The 18,144-nt window shown below is 39.4% G+C and overlaps 2 protein-coding genes across 6 annotated transcripts in view; one reads left to right on the top strand and one right to left on the bottom strand.

Annotated features, from left to right (window-relative positions):
• Nucleotides 1-2,273, top strand: part of rmdn2 (regulator of microtubule dynamics 2) — a 41,611-nt gene extending 39,338 nt beyond the window's left edge. For both annotated transcript variants that reach the window (XM_030748721.1, XM_030748723.1), the window contains exons 9-11: nt 22-75; nt 183-263; nt 401-2,273. In XM_030748721.1, coding sequence (XP_030604581.1) covers nt 22-75; nt 183-263; nt 401-454 — 189 coding nt within the window. In that variant the 3' untranslated portion in view covers nt 455-2,273. The remainder of the gene's footprint in view (nt 1-21; nt 76-182; nt 264-400) is intronic.
• A 3,783-nt stretch (nt 2,274-6,056) lies between these two features.
• cyp1b1 (cytochrome P450, family 1, subfamily B, polypeptide 1) lies at nt 6,057-10,209 on the bottom strand. Of its 4 annotated transcripts, XM_030747999.1 has the most exons (5): nt 10,117-10,204; nt 9,939-10,003; nt 8,813-9,817; nt 7,738-8,314; nt 6,057-7,511 (listed from the first exon to the last, which is right to left on the bottom strand). In XM_030747999.1, exons 2-4 carry the CDS (start codon nt 9,953-9,955, stop codon nt 7,753-7,755), a joined length of 1,584 nt encoding a protein of 527 aa, XP_030603859.1. In that variant the 5' UTR covers nt 9,956-10,003; nt 10,117-10,204; the 3' UTR covers nt 6,057-7,511; nt 7,738-7,752. The 4 variants fall into 4 exon arrangements, with proteins under 4 accessions (XP_030603859.1, XP_030603856.1, XP_030603857.1 ...); XM_030747996.1 differs by having other exon boundaries at nt 6,057-8,314; XM_030747997.1 differs by having other exon boundaries at nt 6,057-8,314; nt 9,939-10,209.
• Nucleotides 10,210-18,144: the final 7,935 nt, after the last annotated feature.

Here is an 18,144-nt window from a genome sequence, read left to right as displayed (position 1 = left end):
ATGTCTGTGTTTTTTAACCAGGTCGAGGAGCTCCATCCAGCTTATTCTAAACTCAACTATGTGTTTCTAGCTAAGGTCAGTACTGGACACATCAGGTTTGTGGCTGGATTGTGAAATTTAAACCATTCTGCAGGATCTTTTTGGGACAAAACGGTGACAGTTTTTTGTCTTTTCTTTGGCAGTGCTACAAAGACCTGGGCCAGTGGGAAAATGCTAAGAAGATGTGTGAAGCTGCTTGTTCAATGAGCGCTGAATCCAAAGAGGTACACTTCAGAACCATCTGTATTCAGATCTGTTGATTCAGACCAAACTACATCACAGGCTGCTGTATTATGCATATTAAACCAAAATAATACAGTGTTTAAAGGTGTTAATTCAGTGTCATGTTTTTTTTCTTCAGGATGAAGAAGCACAAAAGGAGCTGAGTTTACTGTGCCCAGCACTTGGAGTGTGACGACATTTTTAGGAATTATTTTGCGAGCACTGAATCTGTGTGTGAAAGGACATCATGTTAATTCACTCTGTGAGTGTAGGGAAGCAGAATGCCACCACATCAGGATCATCTGTTTTACTTTTCAGTCATATGTGAATGACAATTTTTAATAGTGGAGAAAAAAAAAGATGTGAGCTAAACCAGTTTTCTTCAGTTTACAGCAGTGTGTAGCAGGCATTCTCCGAGCTCTGATAGGGAACCTAATTCCAGCATGTCTCAGGTTTCCTTGATAACAAAGACCTGTTGCTTTTTGGGAAAGTGACCCACAGGACTTGTTGTTCCGTCCTGTCACATCAGACAGTGGCGCACCCAAACATCTTGGAATGCTGTGACCACTGGACGACACCCCCCACCCAGCCTGCCAATACAGACCAGCAATAATGCTCTTTTGTGACATTTACCTGCAGACTCTATAAAATGATTTTCTCACGGATATACACTCTGATCCTGTCTTTTCGTGACTTGTTGACTTCTCGATGTTAGTCATTAATTTACCTCCTGCTGCTCAGTTTCATTGATAGCCGAGCCACAGCATGAAGTAGACTGTTGGACAGCAGCAGGTTTTTGCATACAGATGTGTGTGTACACCACCACACCTGAAGTCCTATGGTTAATGGGCCCTTTTGTATGTTTGCCAGATCATGGAAAAAATGACTCCATAAATGATGTCAATGAGTTCCTCTAAATAGAATCAGAAAGCACCTGTACAGGTGTTTGGGAACAGAAGCGCCTTTTACTCCAGAGTCTCTATTTCTGAAAGGTTTCCTCCTCGTGTGGGTTATCAAGAGCATTTGAATTTCCACGCATTCTTTTTTTAACCTTTAAATGGAGCTCTGATGCACTCATGTATGATAGTTTGGGAACTATTATTAAACCTAAACAGTCTAGGGTGAATTTTTTCTGAGACAGCTTTTTTCCCCCCTTAGTCAAGAAAGTGGAGAGCCATGTAACCAAACCATGTGAATCAGGAAGCCAAATTAAAAAGTGGTTTTAATGTATATAGAGAGCTCTCATTATACTGCAAATATACTACACCTTATTATACTGGTTAAAGTTTAATTAAGGGTTTATGAAGGTTTCAGTTAAGGACCGATCAGAACATAAAAGAACAAATGACTTGTTAAATGAGCTCACTGGTGTCCATGTAAAGGAGTCACTGAGAGGAAATCTGAGGGCTTATTGTGCGTTTTCTGGGGTTTTTTTCTCTCCCCTGAAAAAAGAAAAAACCCACCGGCCTGATGACTCTGATGAATAAAGCAGGGATGCAGAGTCATCGCTTTAGCATGATGCAGTGGTGTTTTCCTGGTTGCAAAATGCCACTAAAATGTGACCTGATGAGCCTAAAATAAGGTTTGAATGTTTCCTTTTATTACAGTTTTACACATTCCCAGCTGTTTTGTTAATAAATCTGCTCAGTGAAGTAAAACATGCATTTTGACAGATAGCTCTAGTTATCTTTATACTGGAAACTTGTTTAGGGGGTTTATTTTTATTTTTTCAATTTCTAGGCTGATTAATTATTTTATGTTTTAAGTCTATCTACAAAATGAATTCTTTTGATATCACTTTACAGATTTTTCTATCAACACTACGAATGTATTTCTTCTTTTTTCTTTTCTTTCTTTTTTTTTTTTGAAATGCCAAAACAAGCTCCTCAAGGTTGTACCACATTGGATAGAGATTATACACTACACTGTGCAGTATTTTAGACAGTGTGTATTTAATGATTAATGGTACTGGAATCTATAATTAAATCAATCCTGATCAAATTTGTAAGCTTATCTGGCTTGTTTATGTTTTTGTAGGTTTTATTGCTGAGGAATAAAGTTATATAAGCTGTACTGTATAATTAAGATACACAGTGATTTATTTGTTTTGTTTTTTTCTTATGCACTAAATTGATCTTAATCCAGAATCAACAGAGTGTAACAAGCTCCTGCTGGAGCCTACGTGATTGCTGAGCTTTCTCCCAGACTGTACATTTTGTGCCAGGGCAATTCAGAATTTGTTACTAGATTGCATTCAGGCTAAATTCCCACCCGTCTAGTCATGTTTCAGCTTTTTTTTTTTTTTTTCTTCCACAGTAGAGCCATTTTAAATGGGTGGCTCCCTTTATGAGCACAGGTGTTTGTTTATACAGTAATGAAAACTTCACCTTTCCTGACTGATTTTATGAGCCTCCTGTGCTCTTTAATCAAAAGTCTGAGTTGAGACAGCTGCAGGAATCACTTACAGTTGGTCTGCATGTGCGAGCACACTCGCCAGAAAGCTAGCTGTCCATTGTTGCATAAGAGATTTACAGCCTGTTTTCTTATCCAGGAAACTGATCGGTTGTCATTTATGTTTTTGATTGTAAAACAGACGTGCAGTTTGTTGAACAAGTTAAAATTTTTTTTTTAATCATTATTCAGACAGTGCGTTGCATTGAGGTTACGAGAGTCAGAACAGTATAAAGTTTACTTTGGGGTTTCTTTAAAATCATTGCTGGTTTCTTTTAGAGAAACTGATGATTATTTCTGTGTCAGAAATGTAAATAAGTACATAAGAGGCACAAACTGGAACTAATTACAGCCTTTTGCAGGGTACATGATTTTTTTTTTAACACAACACATAATTTTTTTTTAATCTTATGAACACAATTTGCAATTCTGTGCAAACAGATTTTTATGCAGTACGCAAAAGTTAATTGCCCAAGATAACTGTGTACAAAAGATAATTATCTTGTGCACACATCTTATTTATCTGGTACACAAGTTATTTACATGTTGGCCAAATTATAATTTACTATCTATTTGCATAGTTATGGAAAAGAAACCCTTCACAGAGGTCATTGCAGTCCTTGCTCCTGCTTCCATAAGAATTGAGAGGGTCTGTAGCAGCTCGGTGCTGGTGATACACTGCACTTAACTGATAATCAGCAAGTGTGAGCACCTCTATAACAACAAAAGTTTAGGCAGTTTGCTGGTCTGGAGCATTCAGGTATGTGTTAAGCCTGCCACAATCTTCCCAGGAGTAGACATCTCAGCAAATTTACCCAAAGGTCAGACTGCAACACTCAGAATGAGTTTAATGAGAAAAAGGCTGAACAAGTATGGTCTGTCTGGAGAAAGTCTGACTTAGGTTTTCAAATTTTTTTCTTAACAAACAACAAGATTTCTGGAACAAAGACCTTTGGCCAGATGAGAACAAAGTGGAGATGTTTGGACATAATGCACAGCTCCGCATTTGGCAAAAACCAAACAGCATATCAGCACAAACGCCTCATAGCAACTGTCAAACACGGTGGTGGAGGGGTGATGATTTGGGCTCATTTTGCAGCCACAGGACCTGAGCACCTTGCAGTCATTGAGTCAACCATGAACAACTGTATACCAAAGTATCCTAGAGTCAAATGTGAAGCCGTCACACAGCACCAAGTCTCCGATAGGCAGAAGAGTCAAGGCTTGAATGCTGTGGTGGGGCTTTAATAGAGCTGTGTATAAACTGCCCACAAACCGCAATGAACTGAAGCAACACTGTAAAGAAGAGTGAGCTAAAATTCCTCCACAACTATGTGAGAAACTGATAAAGTCACACAGAAAACAACTGCTTAAAGTTATTGCTGCTCAAGGTGGTTCTACAAGCTAATTAATCCTGTTGTGCGCAATAGATTTTAGTTACCCCTTCAAAATGTCATGTGGTGTTTTTATGTGTTTGCTCTGTAGGTTATGAGGTACACAGTCCATTTAATCCTTCAGTCTGCAAAGCAAATCACATCCAGCAAGCATTTCATTGTATGACATTACCGGCTGAAAATAAAACTTCTCTAGCTGAGTTATCTCCCTGCGGTGCGTTATTCTGAAGTTTAGAGAATCATATGAGTTTACAGTAAATTAGCTCATTCCACTATTTGCACAAGGCAAGATGGATAGTTTCCGATCTTTATGCAAAACTGTAAGCCTGTTGCTGGTAGCCTTATGTTTCATGGACAGATTTAATGGCAAAGATTTAATTTTACCCCTGTTAAAGTCTCTGGGTCTTTAAAGCTGTGGGTCCCTACTTAACCTACGTAAATTAGTTTCAAATCATTGTGTCCCTCAAGAGAAGGCTTCAGTTATGTTATACTGCAGGTATCACCTTTTGCCCCTTAAGAATCTATCCCACGTCTGAGGCGAAGGATCCGTAGGAAGGTTGGAAGATCTTCTGTAAGTTTCAAACTTGTCTCCATGCTTATTACTTAGCTGTATAAGGGTGAAAGATCTCTGTTCATGTCTTGACCTCAACTTAACCCCTTTAGGCAGGTGTTGACCCCTGCTGGCCAGGGTCTGCTGATAACATGCTCGGAAATCGGTTAAGGTAATTTTAACTTAACCATGCAGTGCTATCATACCATTCCTAGCAGTCAGCTTTGGCAGTTTGGCTGCCTTCTGTCTGAATACCACATCTGTTTTAATCTCACTCACATTCATTCAGATCTCCATATATCCCTCCATTCACAATCTAAGCTCAGCTATGTCTAAGTTACACAACTTGCAGTCAACAGCAGAAGGATTTTATGTGAATGTGCCGCATGTGTACGTGCTTTATCTTCAGCCAATGAAGGATACAAGCTTTCATGCTAATCTTGTTAATGCAGCCTTGACAGGTCTAAGCTGTAATGACATAGGATGCGTCTTAGTGCCACTTCTTGCAATATTTTGAATTTCTCAGCAGGATAAAACCACCACAGCCCTCCTTATTGTGGTTTGTGCACACCAAGCTTGTATAAAGCACGTGCTCTTCTATACTAGGCATGGCATTCCTTGTCATCTTTATTTGATCAGCGTGCACTTCAGATCATGTTCTGTATGTGTTTCATTCTCTGTTACTGCATAGAAGGAATATTTTCTTCCTTCTGCAGCTTCCTGAAATGCAAGGCAGCAGACAATATCAGCCTTCGGGGGTTATTGCTTTTGTCCCGTCTGCAGTTATGACTGAAGTTGCTGTGCCGCTGCACTGGGTGTATTAACCATGACATTGTCAGCGTCTCTGTTCTCTTTACCTCATTTGTGTTTGATAACCTGTCTTCTCAGTTCAGCTAAAGACAACTCAACGTTTTCCTTCCCATTCATAAAGATTGTACTTGGAGCATTGCCACACATGACTTCACTGGCACTATTTAGTCTTCACTTTGTATTATTAGAAATGGGAAAAGGGGGTGCGTGGAGGACGCCATATCAGCAATCAACTACTGTCTGAATTGGCAATGCACTGGCAAGCTTTCTATATTCATCCAGCTGATTAAGAACAGGATGTTCTGACAGACTGAGATAAAATGCTGAAATGGGAAAGGCATCTCGCTAACACTTCCTCTTTGTTCCCACCTGACACAGCACCATGCAAAGGGTCCTTTGCATTCAGAGTGATTTATTAATAATCAACTCTGATTTATTAGCTTTAAATAGATAGTTACATTTAAAGATCTATCTATTTCTCCATTTGACCTGATTACAGCATCAAAAACCACACGGGTGCAAAATAAAAGAATAGTATCTTTTTATTATACAACTGTACAAGCTCATTGTAGACTAAAGAAACACTCAGGATAACATCACAGCGGCAGCACTGTGCAGTCAGAAGCTTAAAGCGCTGTATTTGTAACATTAAGCAGGGCTAAACATCATGTTTGTGTCAATCACCGACACTAATTTCTATATTTCTGTAAAAGAAGTGAAGGTGCTGTAAATGACTGGATTTGAGGTATTTCTTGACTTTCATGATTATATCATAAATAATAGGTGTAATTAAAGCACTCATATCAAATGGTTCAAATGGGAGCAACTAAAGTAAACGTGAATAGTTCAATTGAATTATTTGGGGGCAAAAGGCTAGTTAAACATGTTTTTATTACATACAATAACAAAGTGTTCAGTGCAGGAGAAAATGAAAATATAGTTTTATTAGCCTGAATTTCATTATTCCAAAATGTATCAGCTGCAAGCCAACAAATGCTCAAATCCAAGACTTTACAGTCTATTAGTCTCCCGCGCTCAGAGAGCAATTAGACAAGTCTATAAACAAAATCAACAAACTACTCCCAGCGTCTCAATGCTAATTTTGACAGCATGACTATTTCTGTGACAAAAAAAAAAAAATTAATAAAATTACAGGAGACAGAAATTTAATTAATGGTATCTTGAGTGTGGAAATTAAGAGAAGGCATAAATGGTTCGACATTATTCAGACTTAAAAGGAGAAGTAAATAACAGTGATCAAACATTAGCTTTATTCACTTTTTCATGCAGGAACCTCAGCGTTCCCCTCAGCACGTCTGCTCCTTTGCCTCGTCCTTTAAAACAGCATTTACAGCAGGCTTCACAATATAAATGTATTACATTAGCATTTAAAAATAGTATTTGGCTTTTCCCAGCCTTATTCCTGAGTAGCTACATATATATCTTATGTTAAAAGAACTATATGTTAGTAATGAATATTTTATGTTAGCAGATATGAAGCTTGAGAGCTTATTCACCTGTTTTATCGGCATGAAATCTGACCTTGTCACTTGACTTTTGTCACATAAAAACTCCGGTCTTTAGCGCTTACCTTCACATGTCACACAGTTTTTGCTTTAAGAGATTTGATATTGCACTAGAAAGAGTTTGAAGGCCTTATTAGGAAAAAGAACATGAATACAAAGAATGCAGAAAGAGGAGAAATGTATGGGTTTCCTGAAAATCAGATGTGCTTAAAGATACTTTTTGTTGGTTTTTCTTTTATCTGACAGCAAAAATATTAACAGACAGCTTGAACTTTTCAATCATTTGCTGCATCTTGCACCTTGGAACTCCAGCATCTGCAGTGCTGCTTGCTTTAAAGTCCTGTTCAGGGCTGGCAATGTGCTGCAGTCTTTTAATTTGATGAATCAAAAGAGGATAGCTAATTGCTGGCTGGTATGTGAGACTGTTTCTGATGTTAAGAGAGATTCCTGCAGGTGAGGTGGCACGCACACGGTGTATGCGTTCTTTGATACAGATGCCACAGCTGTTTCTTTCAGGCCCTAATTAGAAATAAGTCAACAATCAAAGGCTGTTAAATCAGTCTCGACTCTGTTATGTGAAACATTTTAAACAGTGCGTATGAGATTTTAAAAAAATGGCCTGAGTTTTCAAAATATGCTCTTCAGCCTCAAATAAAAGTTTTAAAGTTTTTCTGTGCCTTCATGTATTTTTTTTTCCCATCATAGTTTGAATTAAATTTATTGTTTGTGAACGCTCAACCTTCACCTCCTCAGAGAATTCCTAACTGGTAGCTGCTTCCAGTAGTGTCATGTCATCGCGCAGAGAGACGGCTACAGAGAAAGGGTGAGGTTTCAGAGTCAGGCCGTAGTTGTAGCCCAGCGTCACCGGCCTTGCAGGGTCAGCTGTGATGTTGCACTGATGTACTATGAGAGCTGTGAGTAAGAACAGCTTCAGCTTGGACAGCTCCTCGCCGATGCACCGCCGCTTACCCAAGGAGAAGATGAGCACATTGCTGGTCAGGTCTTTGTTCAGCGCACCGTTCTGGCGTAGGAAACGCTCGGGGTCAAAGGTATCTGGATGGGACCAAATGCCCGGGTCGTGGTTGATGGACCACTGGTTGATGAAGATGACTGCATTCTTTGGTACGGTGTAGCCCATGATGGAGGTGTCTGTGGTGGTGGAGTGGGGGATGGTGAGGGGAGTGAAGCTTGTGTAGCGCATCACCTCGTAGATGAAGGCCATGATGTAAGGCAGCTGCTGCTGGTCCTCGATAGAGGGGAGGCGGCTCCGGTCCACCACTTTGTCCACCTCCTGTTGGAGACGCACCTGAATCTCTGGATACCTGCATTGACAGGTGAACATACATTTTAGAAGTGAAACACTGTTGCCAGTGACAAAGATGAGTTAGGAATCATCTCTATTGAATATTGTTTCTGATGTTAAAGTGCTCGGGGTTAAGAGGTTAACAGTTTACAGGCAAAAAGAAACAGTGGCTCTGTGATCAAGGTATCCACTGATCGATGCATCAGGCACAGAAAGGATTAAATAGCAAGAAATATTTTAAAATTAAAAGGTCTGCCAGCAGTGTTCCTCAATAAACGCTGAGTGCACCTTTCATTTTCTTTTATTCACTGGTGTTCAGTTTCAGCTTATTACTCCCAATACCTGACGGCATGGCAGGCCCTCCCTCCCCACTGATGGGCTGTTACGTAACACAAATGCTGCTAAACTTCCTCAAGTGTGCACAGCCTTAGCAACAAGTTATGGACAAATTGTCATTCATTCTGTAAATATTTATTCATAATTGCTTTTAAAACCACTTCTATAAAATGATAATTACTTGACAAGAAGGAGGATGATCCACTGCAGGGCAGTCGACAGTGTGTCTTGACTTGCTCCAAATACATCCCCAACTGTGGAGGTCACATAGTCTTTCTCAGAAAGTCCCATCTTATCGCTTATTTGGTCCAGCGCCACTATAAAGGCATCTGTCATGTCTCTGATGGTGCTTGACTGGATTGTTTTTCTGTGTTCCTTCACTTTATCTCGGATAAATGCATTAAACTCCAGGTTGAGCTGCTTGAAGTTGTCAAAGATGGTTTTGATGGGGTTGGGGAAGTACTGCAGCCAGGGCATAACGTCCACTATGCTCCCTGCACCGACAGTCTGGGTGAACTGGTCGTTCCTGCCCACCAGCTGCTGAAACTCCTCGTCTTCGTAGGAGTACCGTTTCCCAAAGCAAACCGCGCTCATTATGTTGGCCGTGGACACCACGAGGTACGTCATGGGCTGGAAGTATTTGTCCTCCTTCGTTTTTCTCAAAAACAGCCGCAGCAGCTCTTTTCCCTCGCTGAGCACATGATTTTCAAACTTCTTCTTAGTGTGGGGGTTTCGGGTAGAAAACATCCGGACAGTGGACTGGGCCACTTTGCGGTGCACCTTCCACCAGTCCGTGGAGGTGCCAAACGCGAGGCTGTTCCCATTGGAGATGTACTTGAAGGAGGTGAAGTCCGGTCTGCCGGAGAATTCGGAGCCCTGCTTGACCAGCGCCTGTTTAATGGATTCCCCGTTCAGCACCACCACGGTCCGAGAGCCGAGCTTGATCTGGAAGACGTTGCCGTATTTTTTCACCATGCGCGTAAAATACAAGTGCGGTGCGTTGCCAAGTTGCGCTGCGTTCCCGATGACCGGCCAGGGGAGGGGGCCGGGCGGGCAGGAGATCGATCGCTGTCGCCGTAACCATCGAAACAGGTGGACGGATACCAGCAGAGTCACGCATGTCACTAACAGAGTCCTTGGAGTCGTTGGGTTAATTCCCTCCCGTGTCACATTCATCATGGACATACTGCAGGGGAGAAAATAAAATAATCATTAAACACATGCATTAGAAATATGATGCATTATATGGGATGCAGAGTAATTAAATTAAATGTTTGTTTTTTTTTAAATAAGTGCTAATTAAATACCTGATATTTTGGCTCATCGAAAAATACTAGACTTTTTAAATTTTCTAAAATATTCAATGCCGTCTCTGTTCAAAAAAAACAAACAAAAAAACTTTAAATCTCGAAATGTGTTTTTCTGTGAGCTGACCGAACAGACTATACTGAGAACCTTAAAATAATAAGTAAAATATCAGCTTACTTGTCTATATCTCTCATAAAAAGTTTGATTTAAAGTGTGAGCAGCCTCTTGTGCACCCACAGACAGTGAAAGCAGCTTGTGTGGGAGCCCTTGTGTCCGCAGCCTGCTCACGCTTTGAAGCCCCACAACACCAAATGAAGTAATTTATACCCAAACAGCGCAGCATCACGGCCCGTCGGCGCGCACGCGTGTCCCGGCTTTGTTACTGTGGGTAGGTTTGTTGCAAAGGGTGTCACCCCCACCCTCCCACCTTCACCACCTCTCTCTCTCTCTCTCTCTCTCAATCTGGCGCGCACTCTTTCTCTCTCTTGTGATAACTTGACTCCCAAGAAGCGGGACGAATTATGACTGGATTTTTTTGTTTTATAAAACAATATAAGAGCAGGGCAAACGTGACAGGTCCTAAATATAGTTTGGAATAATAATAATAATAATAATAATAACTATTATTATTATCTTTCTTTGCAGAGATCATGGCTTCAAGTCAAAGTGCTTGTAATAACGTGCGCGGCTGCCTGAGGGAATTATGTAACACCCGCAGTCTCAGTCTTTGTAAATAATTTATATATTCCGAACCCAGCATAAGTATTAAGTTGCAGTCGCTGCATTAACGTTAGAATTTTCTTTTAGAAAAGTGCTCTATTTTATTTGTTTTTAAATAGAAATGTATTAAATTAAAAGCTAAAAGTGGCCATTTTACATGTCCGCAGCCTTTAAGACGTGAGGTTCCACATATTAAATAAAGAAATACAATAAAATAATAAAATAAAACAAAAGAAAAATAAAGTATTTAGTTTTGCAAAGTTCTCCTGTGTGATCAAACAGCCTGTATATAATACATTTACTCCGAATGATGCGGACACTTTAAAATACTAAAGGGATCTACATTACAAGATTTTTGCAGCTGTACTCATCTCGCTGTTGCAGGTTTTCAGAATAAAATTCTTGCACATCAAAAGTCACCGTTTAGGCGTCTGTTGCGCGTGGCGCGGTGTGCTTCTGGTGCTCGAGGGTGACAGTGTGAGGGTGCGCTTTTCCGTCAAGCCACCAGGAGGAGGCGAACCCCGTGTTGTGGCTCATTAATTCTTCCTAATTAACAAACATGCAGGGCATCAGAGGTGTTGGAGCAGCTTATTACACCCCGTGTTATCTCCCTTAAATGTTCAAACGACAGATATATGGAGAAACATTAAATCTACTTATAAACATGTTCAGATGTTTATATATTTCAGTCTTAGTGTTTTTAGTCTCAAATTATATAAATATTCGTTCTCAGATTTATTCACTGCCCTGCAGTAGAACCCTAACAACTTGAATCGGGGCTTCAGATCTGTTTTTAATAGATCTTCCATTTAAGTTCACGTAGATTTATTTTGAATCCTTACCATCTTTTCTTGGATCTGCAAGTGCTATTTAGGTGTCAGAGCCCTGCTCGGGCCTTCCTGCTCAACTCAGGTCTGGTTGTGATATGATGTGATTCGGGAAACCCGCGTTCAGCACCGCGGACAGCGGCTCAGACGAACGATTAGGTCCCGTGACCCAGAACCTTTACACAGAACCTGCAGCCGCAATTCGCTCTGTTTATTTAAGCTTAAAAAAATAAATAAATAAATACGTCCAGCTATATAAAATAAGGTCAATTTAATTCCATCCCCTGGTGTTCCTCTTTAGCGAAATATTAAGGACTGAGGTAGGATACAGAATAAATTTTTGTATTCAACAATACTTTATTAAAATATTTACATTTCTATATCAGACTATAAAAATAACATGCAGAGGCTGGGGTGATATTCTCATTGTGACAAATTTAAACAAACTCAAACAGGATAGAAAATTAATGAGAGGGGGAAAAAAACTCAAAATTTCCTTGAAATAAAAATTCTTCATATTTTAGTTCATGTGATGTAATTTGAACACACGTTTTCTCATTGTTAAGTTGTTAAACTGCAGCATTGTAAATAAAGTTCATTTTAAACCCTAAAGCAGAATGTAAATATATTCATAGGAAGTGAAAATAAACTTCTCACAAGGTGACAGTGTGTGATCTCCTTTTATTCCAATAGTGAACCGATAGTCAAGAATGTAGACAAGTTAGGAAACTACCTGGCCCCAGCCTCCTTTGCCTTGGCAGGACACAGCTATCAAGACCAAATCACAACAGGTCCATCCGCTTTTTATTCCAGAGGGTTTTTCCAGATAATAATTTTTATTATGACCTCATAATAAAAAATTTAAATGAACTGTATCTTTCTTTTTCTTTTTTCTTTCTTTCTTTTTTTTAATCTCTCTGCTCTGAAGAACTACCTGAAATACAAACACACACTTTGTGTTCAGATCTAGAACAGGCTGATGTACTCAGTAGGTATTAGGTTTAAGTCTGTATGGTGATTGAAAATGTGGGTTCATTTAATTGCTCCTGTATTTCCTTTTTTCCTGTTATTGTTAAAATACAAAATAGAGCAGATGCTTTTTCTGATAAAAATGTGACAGCTTGTTTCTGCCACTAAAAATTGAGGCCAAAAGGATTAAGTGGGGAATCACACAATTTCCTCCAAGTAAAGTCATCATTACAGTCAAATTCCTTTTTGAAGAGTGACAATTTCAGCTCCAGTTCAAGGAAATTCAATAAAACTATATAAACACTATAAGAAATAAAAGAAGACAAAATTACCCATAAGAGAGATAGTGGAAAGTTTAGGAGTGCATGGCCAAGATAACAGTTTGATCAACTCGTAAAATGAAGGAATGCTGAAGCTGTGCTACACCAATAGGTCTGAAAGACCACAAGAGACCACTGAAGTGTATGATCACAGAATTCATTACTTGGTAAAGGAAAAAAAAAAACCTAGCCAAGAGTCGCCTTCATGAATCTGAATACAGAGGGTTTGCCTCAAGACTCAAATCAAACTGAAAACACATATTAAATATTGCTAGAAAACATTTAAAAAAAAAAGCCTAGCTGTTGAGCAAGAAATGTTTATCAGTGAAGTAAAAATGGCATAAAAATACATAAATTCTGTAATGTATAGCAGTATACTTTTAATCAAAAGCTAAAACTTGATAAGACTGTGCTTCAGAGTGCTAATGGATTGTGACCTGAAACATACTGAAAAACCAGCCAAAAGCTTCTTAAAGGAAAGTAATAAAAAATCTCTTAAATGTTCTAGACAGTCACCTGAGCTCAACACAAATGAACACTTATTTAAAAATGTCTTTTATCATCTTTGTTTTTTTTTTTTTTTAATAAAGATAGGGGAACTATGAAAAAAGTTATTCTTCTGAGCTTAATCTTAATTTTTTTCACTCAGAGATCTCCGTATCCTGTTTTTCTTTTTTGTATTTTTTTTTTGTATTTATTTTTTTTGTTCTGGGTTACTTTAAAAGTCCTTATTGGTGTGTGGCATTTAAGATAATCCTCTCAAAGCTGCAAAAGGAAATGTAGGGTAGATAGTCCGATACAGCTGCCTCTTCAAGGCCTCCCTGAAGTTCCTCATTGCTAGCAGTTCCAACACCAGTTTCCCTTCCTGTCTGACTGACAGCTCAATTGCTGATCGCGTGTGAGTGAGCATGGAGGTCAGGGAGGAGCTCACGAAGGTGTGTGCAGGTGATGATTTGCTTAGACGGTAAAGGTACAGTTGCACTGTAAATTTTCAGTTTGTCAGGGCACAGACCAATTCTACTTCCAGCAACATTTCTCACATTCAGAGCATAGTTTCGTGCAAGGAAAGTCACGGTAAGACATATCAGGAAATTACATAACCTGCAAAACACAAATGATAAACAAACCAGGTTATTACACTGATATATGCCTGTTATTATTAGCGCAATGCACAAGACCTTGGAAGAGAAGCATGCCTTTTAGAGCACTTGTGGGGCTTATCTTATTCTGTGAATCAATGCTGTGAACAGAGGGGACTGCTCAAGGCTATTCTAAAGGTGCCATGCAGTCACGCACATGTGCTTCATCATACCAGTGACAGCTAAAGGGAAAGCTCCTGACAGCTTCACTAAACACAGGTCTCCATCCATCTACCTGCCATGGATAGACACAGAAAAGAGTTGCTAAGCCACTAAGGCTTGGTCAGAATATTTTTATTTCGATCTTGGCATGTCCGTGAGGTTATCAGTCACGTTTGAATTAAAACAACTCAATCAGATTTATGGTCTAAAGATAAAACTTATCTTTAAGATAAATGGATAAAATGAACAAAGGAAGAATGCTGATTATTAAACCATGAACGTAATTCAAAAGGCAGCCAGTTTTCTGCGATTTTTAACACAATAGGGGCTTTGGCATCTACAAGGACACAACACAATTCTTGGAAGAGAACTTTATCGGTAAAGTAGCTCAACAGAAACCCAGTACCTGAGTCAGCACTTTGATATGACAACTGCTTCAAAAGGGCCTAACTGTTTGCTCAAAGCTATAAAAGTTTTCTTAAAGCAGCAAAAATCAATATTTTTATATACACAATGGATTAAATGAATATGTTTAATCTTTCATAAGGTGACAAACCCACAGAGCTCATCTTAAAATACTTAAGCTTTATTGTTCTTGTAGTACAACTTTCTATTTTACCATTTTGGTTCAATCTCACCACTCGCACGAGTCTTTAAGCAGCAAGCAGCTAATAATAGTGAAAAGCTCTTAGAAGCTGTATTTATACTAAAGCTAGTGATGCAAAGTTAGCGACTACCTGGTGAATATAATGGAACATTTAACTGATAAAATGTCAGATATTTCCTCCAAGGAGCTGGAGGAAAGGAGCTGGTAAAGACCAGCTCCTCCAAGGAGCTGGTCTTTACCATTTTATTTATTGTTTTAATAAATAAAACAATAAATAAAATGAATATATTTTATGGATGGAAAAATGGCCCCAAATTAATGCAAATTGCCCTCTAACTGCTAACTGTAGTGTTTTTGCTAGCACTTTTGCCAGTGATAACGTTACTCCATTATATTGTTAAAGTTGTGTTTACAAATTATTCTATTGTTGACAAGAGGCCAAAGGCATCATTTAAAAGGTAAAAACTGTACTTAAAGTTTCTCTTAACCAGCAAATGTTAGTAGCTGATTCTTTGCCAAATCAAGTATACTATGATGCTAAACAGCTAAAGATGCAATCACTTTATTTTAATGCATCCAAAAGGCCAAATTTTAATACAAAGAGTCAGTTAATTATTAAGTTGATCCCACTTTACCATGTCTGACGACTGTGACACTAAATCCCCAGAATAGACATCAAAGTTAGAATCTTCTGCAATGCTAGAAAAGTTATATTTAGCATTTGGCTGACACGACTTTTCTATAGGACACAACAGTGACTGGGGAAGAAGGGAAGTGGATTTTCCCATTTATTTTCTCTATATATTTCAGAAAATCCGTAAATAATTTTAAACCTTGAGCCACCAACATAACAACTTCCAACCTTCTTGAACCAAATCCATTTGATTATGATCGTGTTGTATGATAATTGTTTTGAAGATGTTTTGTAGTTTGTGTTGTGTGTCTGTAGTAGCCTATAGTACTATATTCTTGTTATTGAGATGGTACACTGCTTTGTTCCTGATTGCAATTACCACTGTTTCATGATTCAAGTGACCTGATCTTCACAGCTCATGTTGCTTTCTAGCGGCCTCCACCAATCAGAGACATGTTTTAATTTAGGATTGTAGAGACAGTAGTTCTTTTCCACGACATTGCAAGTTAAATGTGTTTTGTTTAAAAAAAAAAAAAAAAAAGCTTGATATCATACAGACGGGGTTTCTGGAGCACATGCCATCATTCCATGGTAAGTATACTTTGGAAGGTTACAATATTATGACTCATACTCAAAATCCCTATAGAGAAGAGGAATGGGATTTTTACTTCCACAACATCACTGTTGTGCGCTATCTATCGAGATCTGTACCTCAAGGATCATTCTTTCTACATGAAGTGTTCATATTACTCTCTCTACCACTTGGTAGGTGCAACATTTAGTAGAGGAAGTAAGATTATGTTTGAGACGTGCATGCAGACAGACTCAGTCAGAAACGTGGAAAAACAGACATCAGGATTGTCTGTATGGCCCCGTCTTGTTAATTACTTTCCATTAGAGATGAATCGGCCCACCGCCGTGTGATTGGTCTAACTACCCCGACACCAAACTAAACTGTCATCTGGCTTGGCGATGAGTCAGGGAGAGCTGAGCGCTGGGGCAAACCCTTTACTTTGGTCGGACCGCGAGCGCCTCATTACGACTGAGTGACCTCAGTGACTCCAAATGTCAAACTGTCCCGCAACAACCTCCCCCCCGACTCTCACCACAATATTTCCCAGAAGTCCACAAATCCTGTGTTTTTCATCTCTTTAGTGATGCTGGAAAAAAAAAGCAGCAGCTTTCCATCTAAAAGCATGAGAATGATGCTAATGAGTGTTTCGAGTATCCTAATGACCTTGCGGATTAACTGAGCGCTCATTGAGGTACTTCTATCTGGATGGTCTTTTCTTGTCCAGCCAAGTCCTAAGGAGGCCCTTGCCAAAGCGTAATCAGCAGCCCGTGAAGGCGTCTCTCCTCCATTCTCACACTAAAAGGGCATTTTCCCCTGAATTCTGAATCAGCGTCCATGTCGGATTTTTTTTTTGTATTACTGGTGGAAACCTTTTCAAGGGTGTGTGGAGTCCAACTGAACTGTTGGTGCTTCTTTGGAAAGAATGGGACGCTTATTACATGTTCCGCCGCATGACTGCGCTTTTCAAATCCACGCCAACTATAAACAGCCTTGCCCGTCTCCATCCTCGCAACTGTTGTCAGTCATTGTTTTTATTGGCTTAACTGAAGAGACTGACAAGAAGCACACGGAAAATAACTAGTGAATAGAATGTGAATAGTTTTTCTAATGATTGTGGAGGTGTTTTGTTTTTGCAGATTACTGTGTGACTGGAATGAGGTGAGGATTATGTGCAAATTAATTTTGATGACAAGTTTGATCAAGACCTCTGGTATAAAAATTGGTGAACTCTTTGTGAGTTTTGTCCCAAAGTGCATTTTCCAAATGCTGCTTCATGCAGAGCTGTTGTCACAAGCTCCTTCAGGGAAATGTATGACCTCTGATGTTCTTGCATGGGGCGTGTATCTAAATGCTAATTCCACCTCACGCACAAAACACGTCTGTGCAAACATGTACAGATGAATGCAGAGGAAAACGGAGCATGAGAGGCTGCCACATCGCCTTCCCTTGCTTGATGAGGCCTAATCTTATCTAGTCTCTGCAGGATGACAGAGTTGCTATTTTAACCCAAACTGGCTCTGTCATTAAAAGTCATTGAAGCTTACTTGTCTCCCCCCTTGTGTTTATCTTTTCCTCCATGTGCAAGGTGAAAGGTGAAGCAGCACTCAAAGGGAAGCTAAGCCTCCTCTCTGCGACCCCCTCCTGGGCCCTGTCTTTGGTGTTTTCACAAGAAATTAATGATGACAGACTGTCACGCACGATAGGCTGTTGTCTGCAGAGGAGAAAGTCACGCAAAGTGTGGCCTCTTGTCCCACACAGAGCTCCTATATTCCATTTCTAGCTTTACTCCTCAGAAATACCAGTTTCTTTCAAACTCAAGTTCCCATATTTATAGCATGACTTAATGGTATAAATGTTAGTAGCTCATCATAATGCCATCATCTGGGTTACCTTCAGAAAGGAATTATACAAAGTTGTGTTCTCATGTCACTGTATGTAATAATTTATGTATGACTGTGAAATTAACACTGAAGTTCAAATATGGACCACACAAAAACTGGAGTTACATTAAGAATAGTATTAGTTTATGCTAGTAGTAGCTGGCACTTTGTAAACAGACTATATCTAAAACTGTGACTTAGCCACCATGACATCACTGTTGTGAAGTCAGTCACTTCTCTCTCATATGGTAACAGCTTGTCAATCACTTTTTGCCCTTATGCAACCTGTATCTGATCTTTTCACGACAGTCTGAACAACACAGATCCGATTTTTACAAATGCGACCCAGGCCACTTGGATATGTGGTCCTAAA

The sequence above is a fragment of the Archocentrus centrarchus genome, chromosome 15, assembly GCF_007364275.1.
Source record: "Archocentrus centrarchus isolate MPI-CPG fArcCen1 chromosome 15, fArcCen1, whole genome shotgun sequence".
Lineage (NCBI taxonomy): Eukaryota > Metazoa > Chordata > Actinopteri > Cichliformes > Cichlidae > Archocentrus > Archocentrus centrarchus.
Note: the sequence above shows the minus strand (reverse complement) of the source record. Positions and strands in the feature narration are given on the sequence as shown.

Coding starts and splice junctions, on each gene's coding strand:
- cyp1b1 (XM_030747997.1), bottom strand. Junction 8,315..8,812: donor ATCATCCTCCTTCTTGTCAA/GTAATTATCATT, acceptor CTGTCAATGCAG/GTATCCAGAGATTCAGGTGC.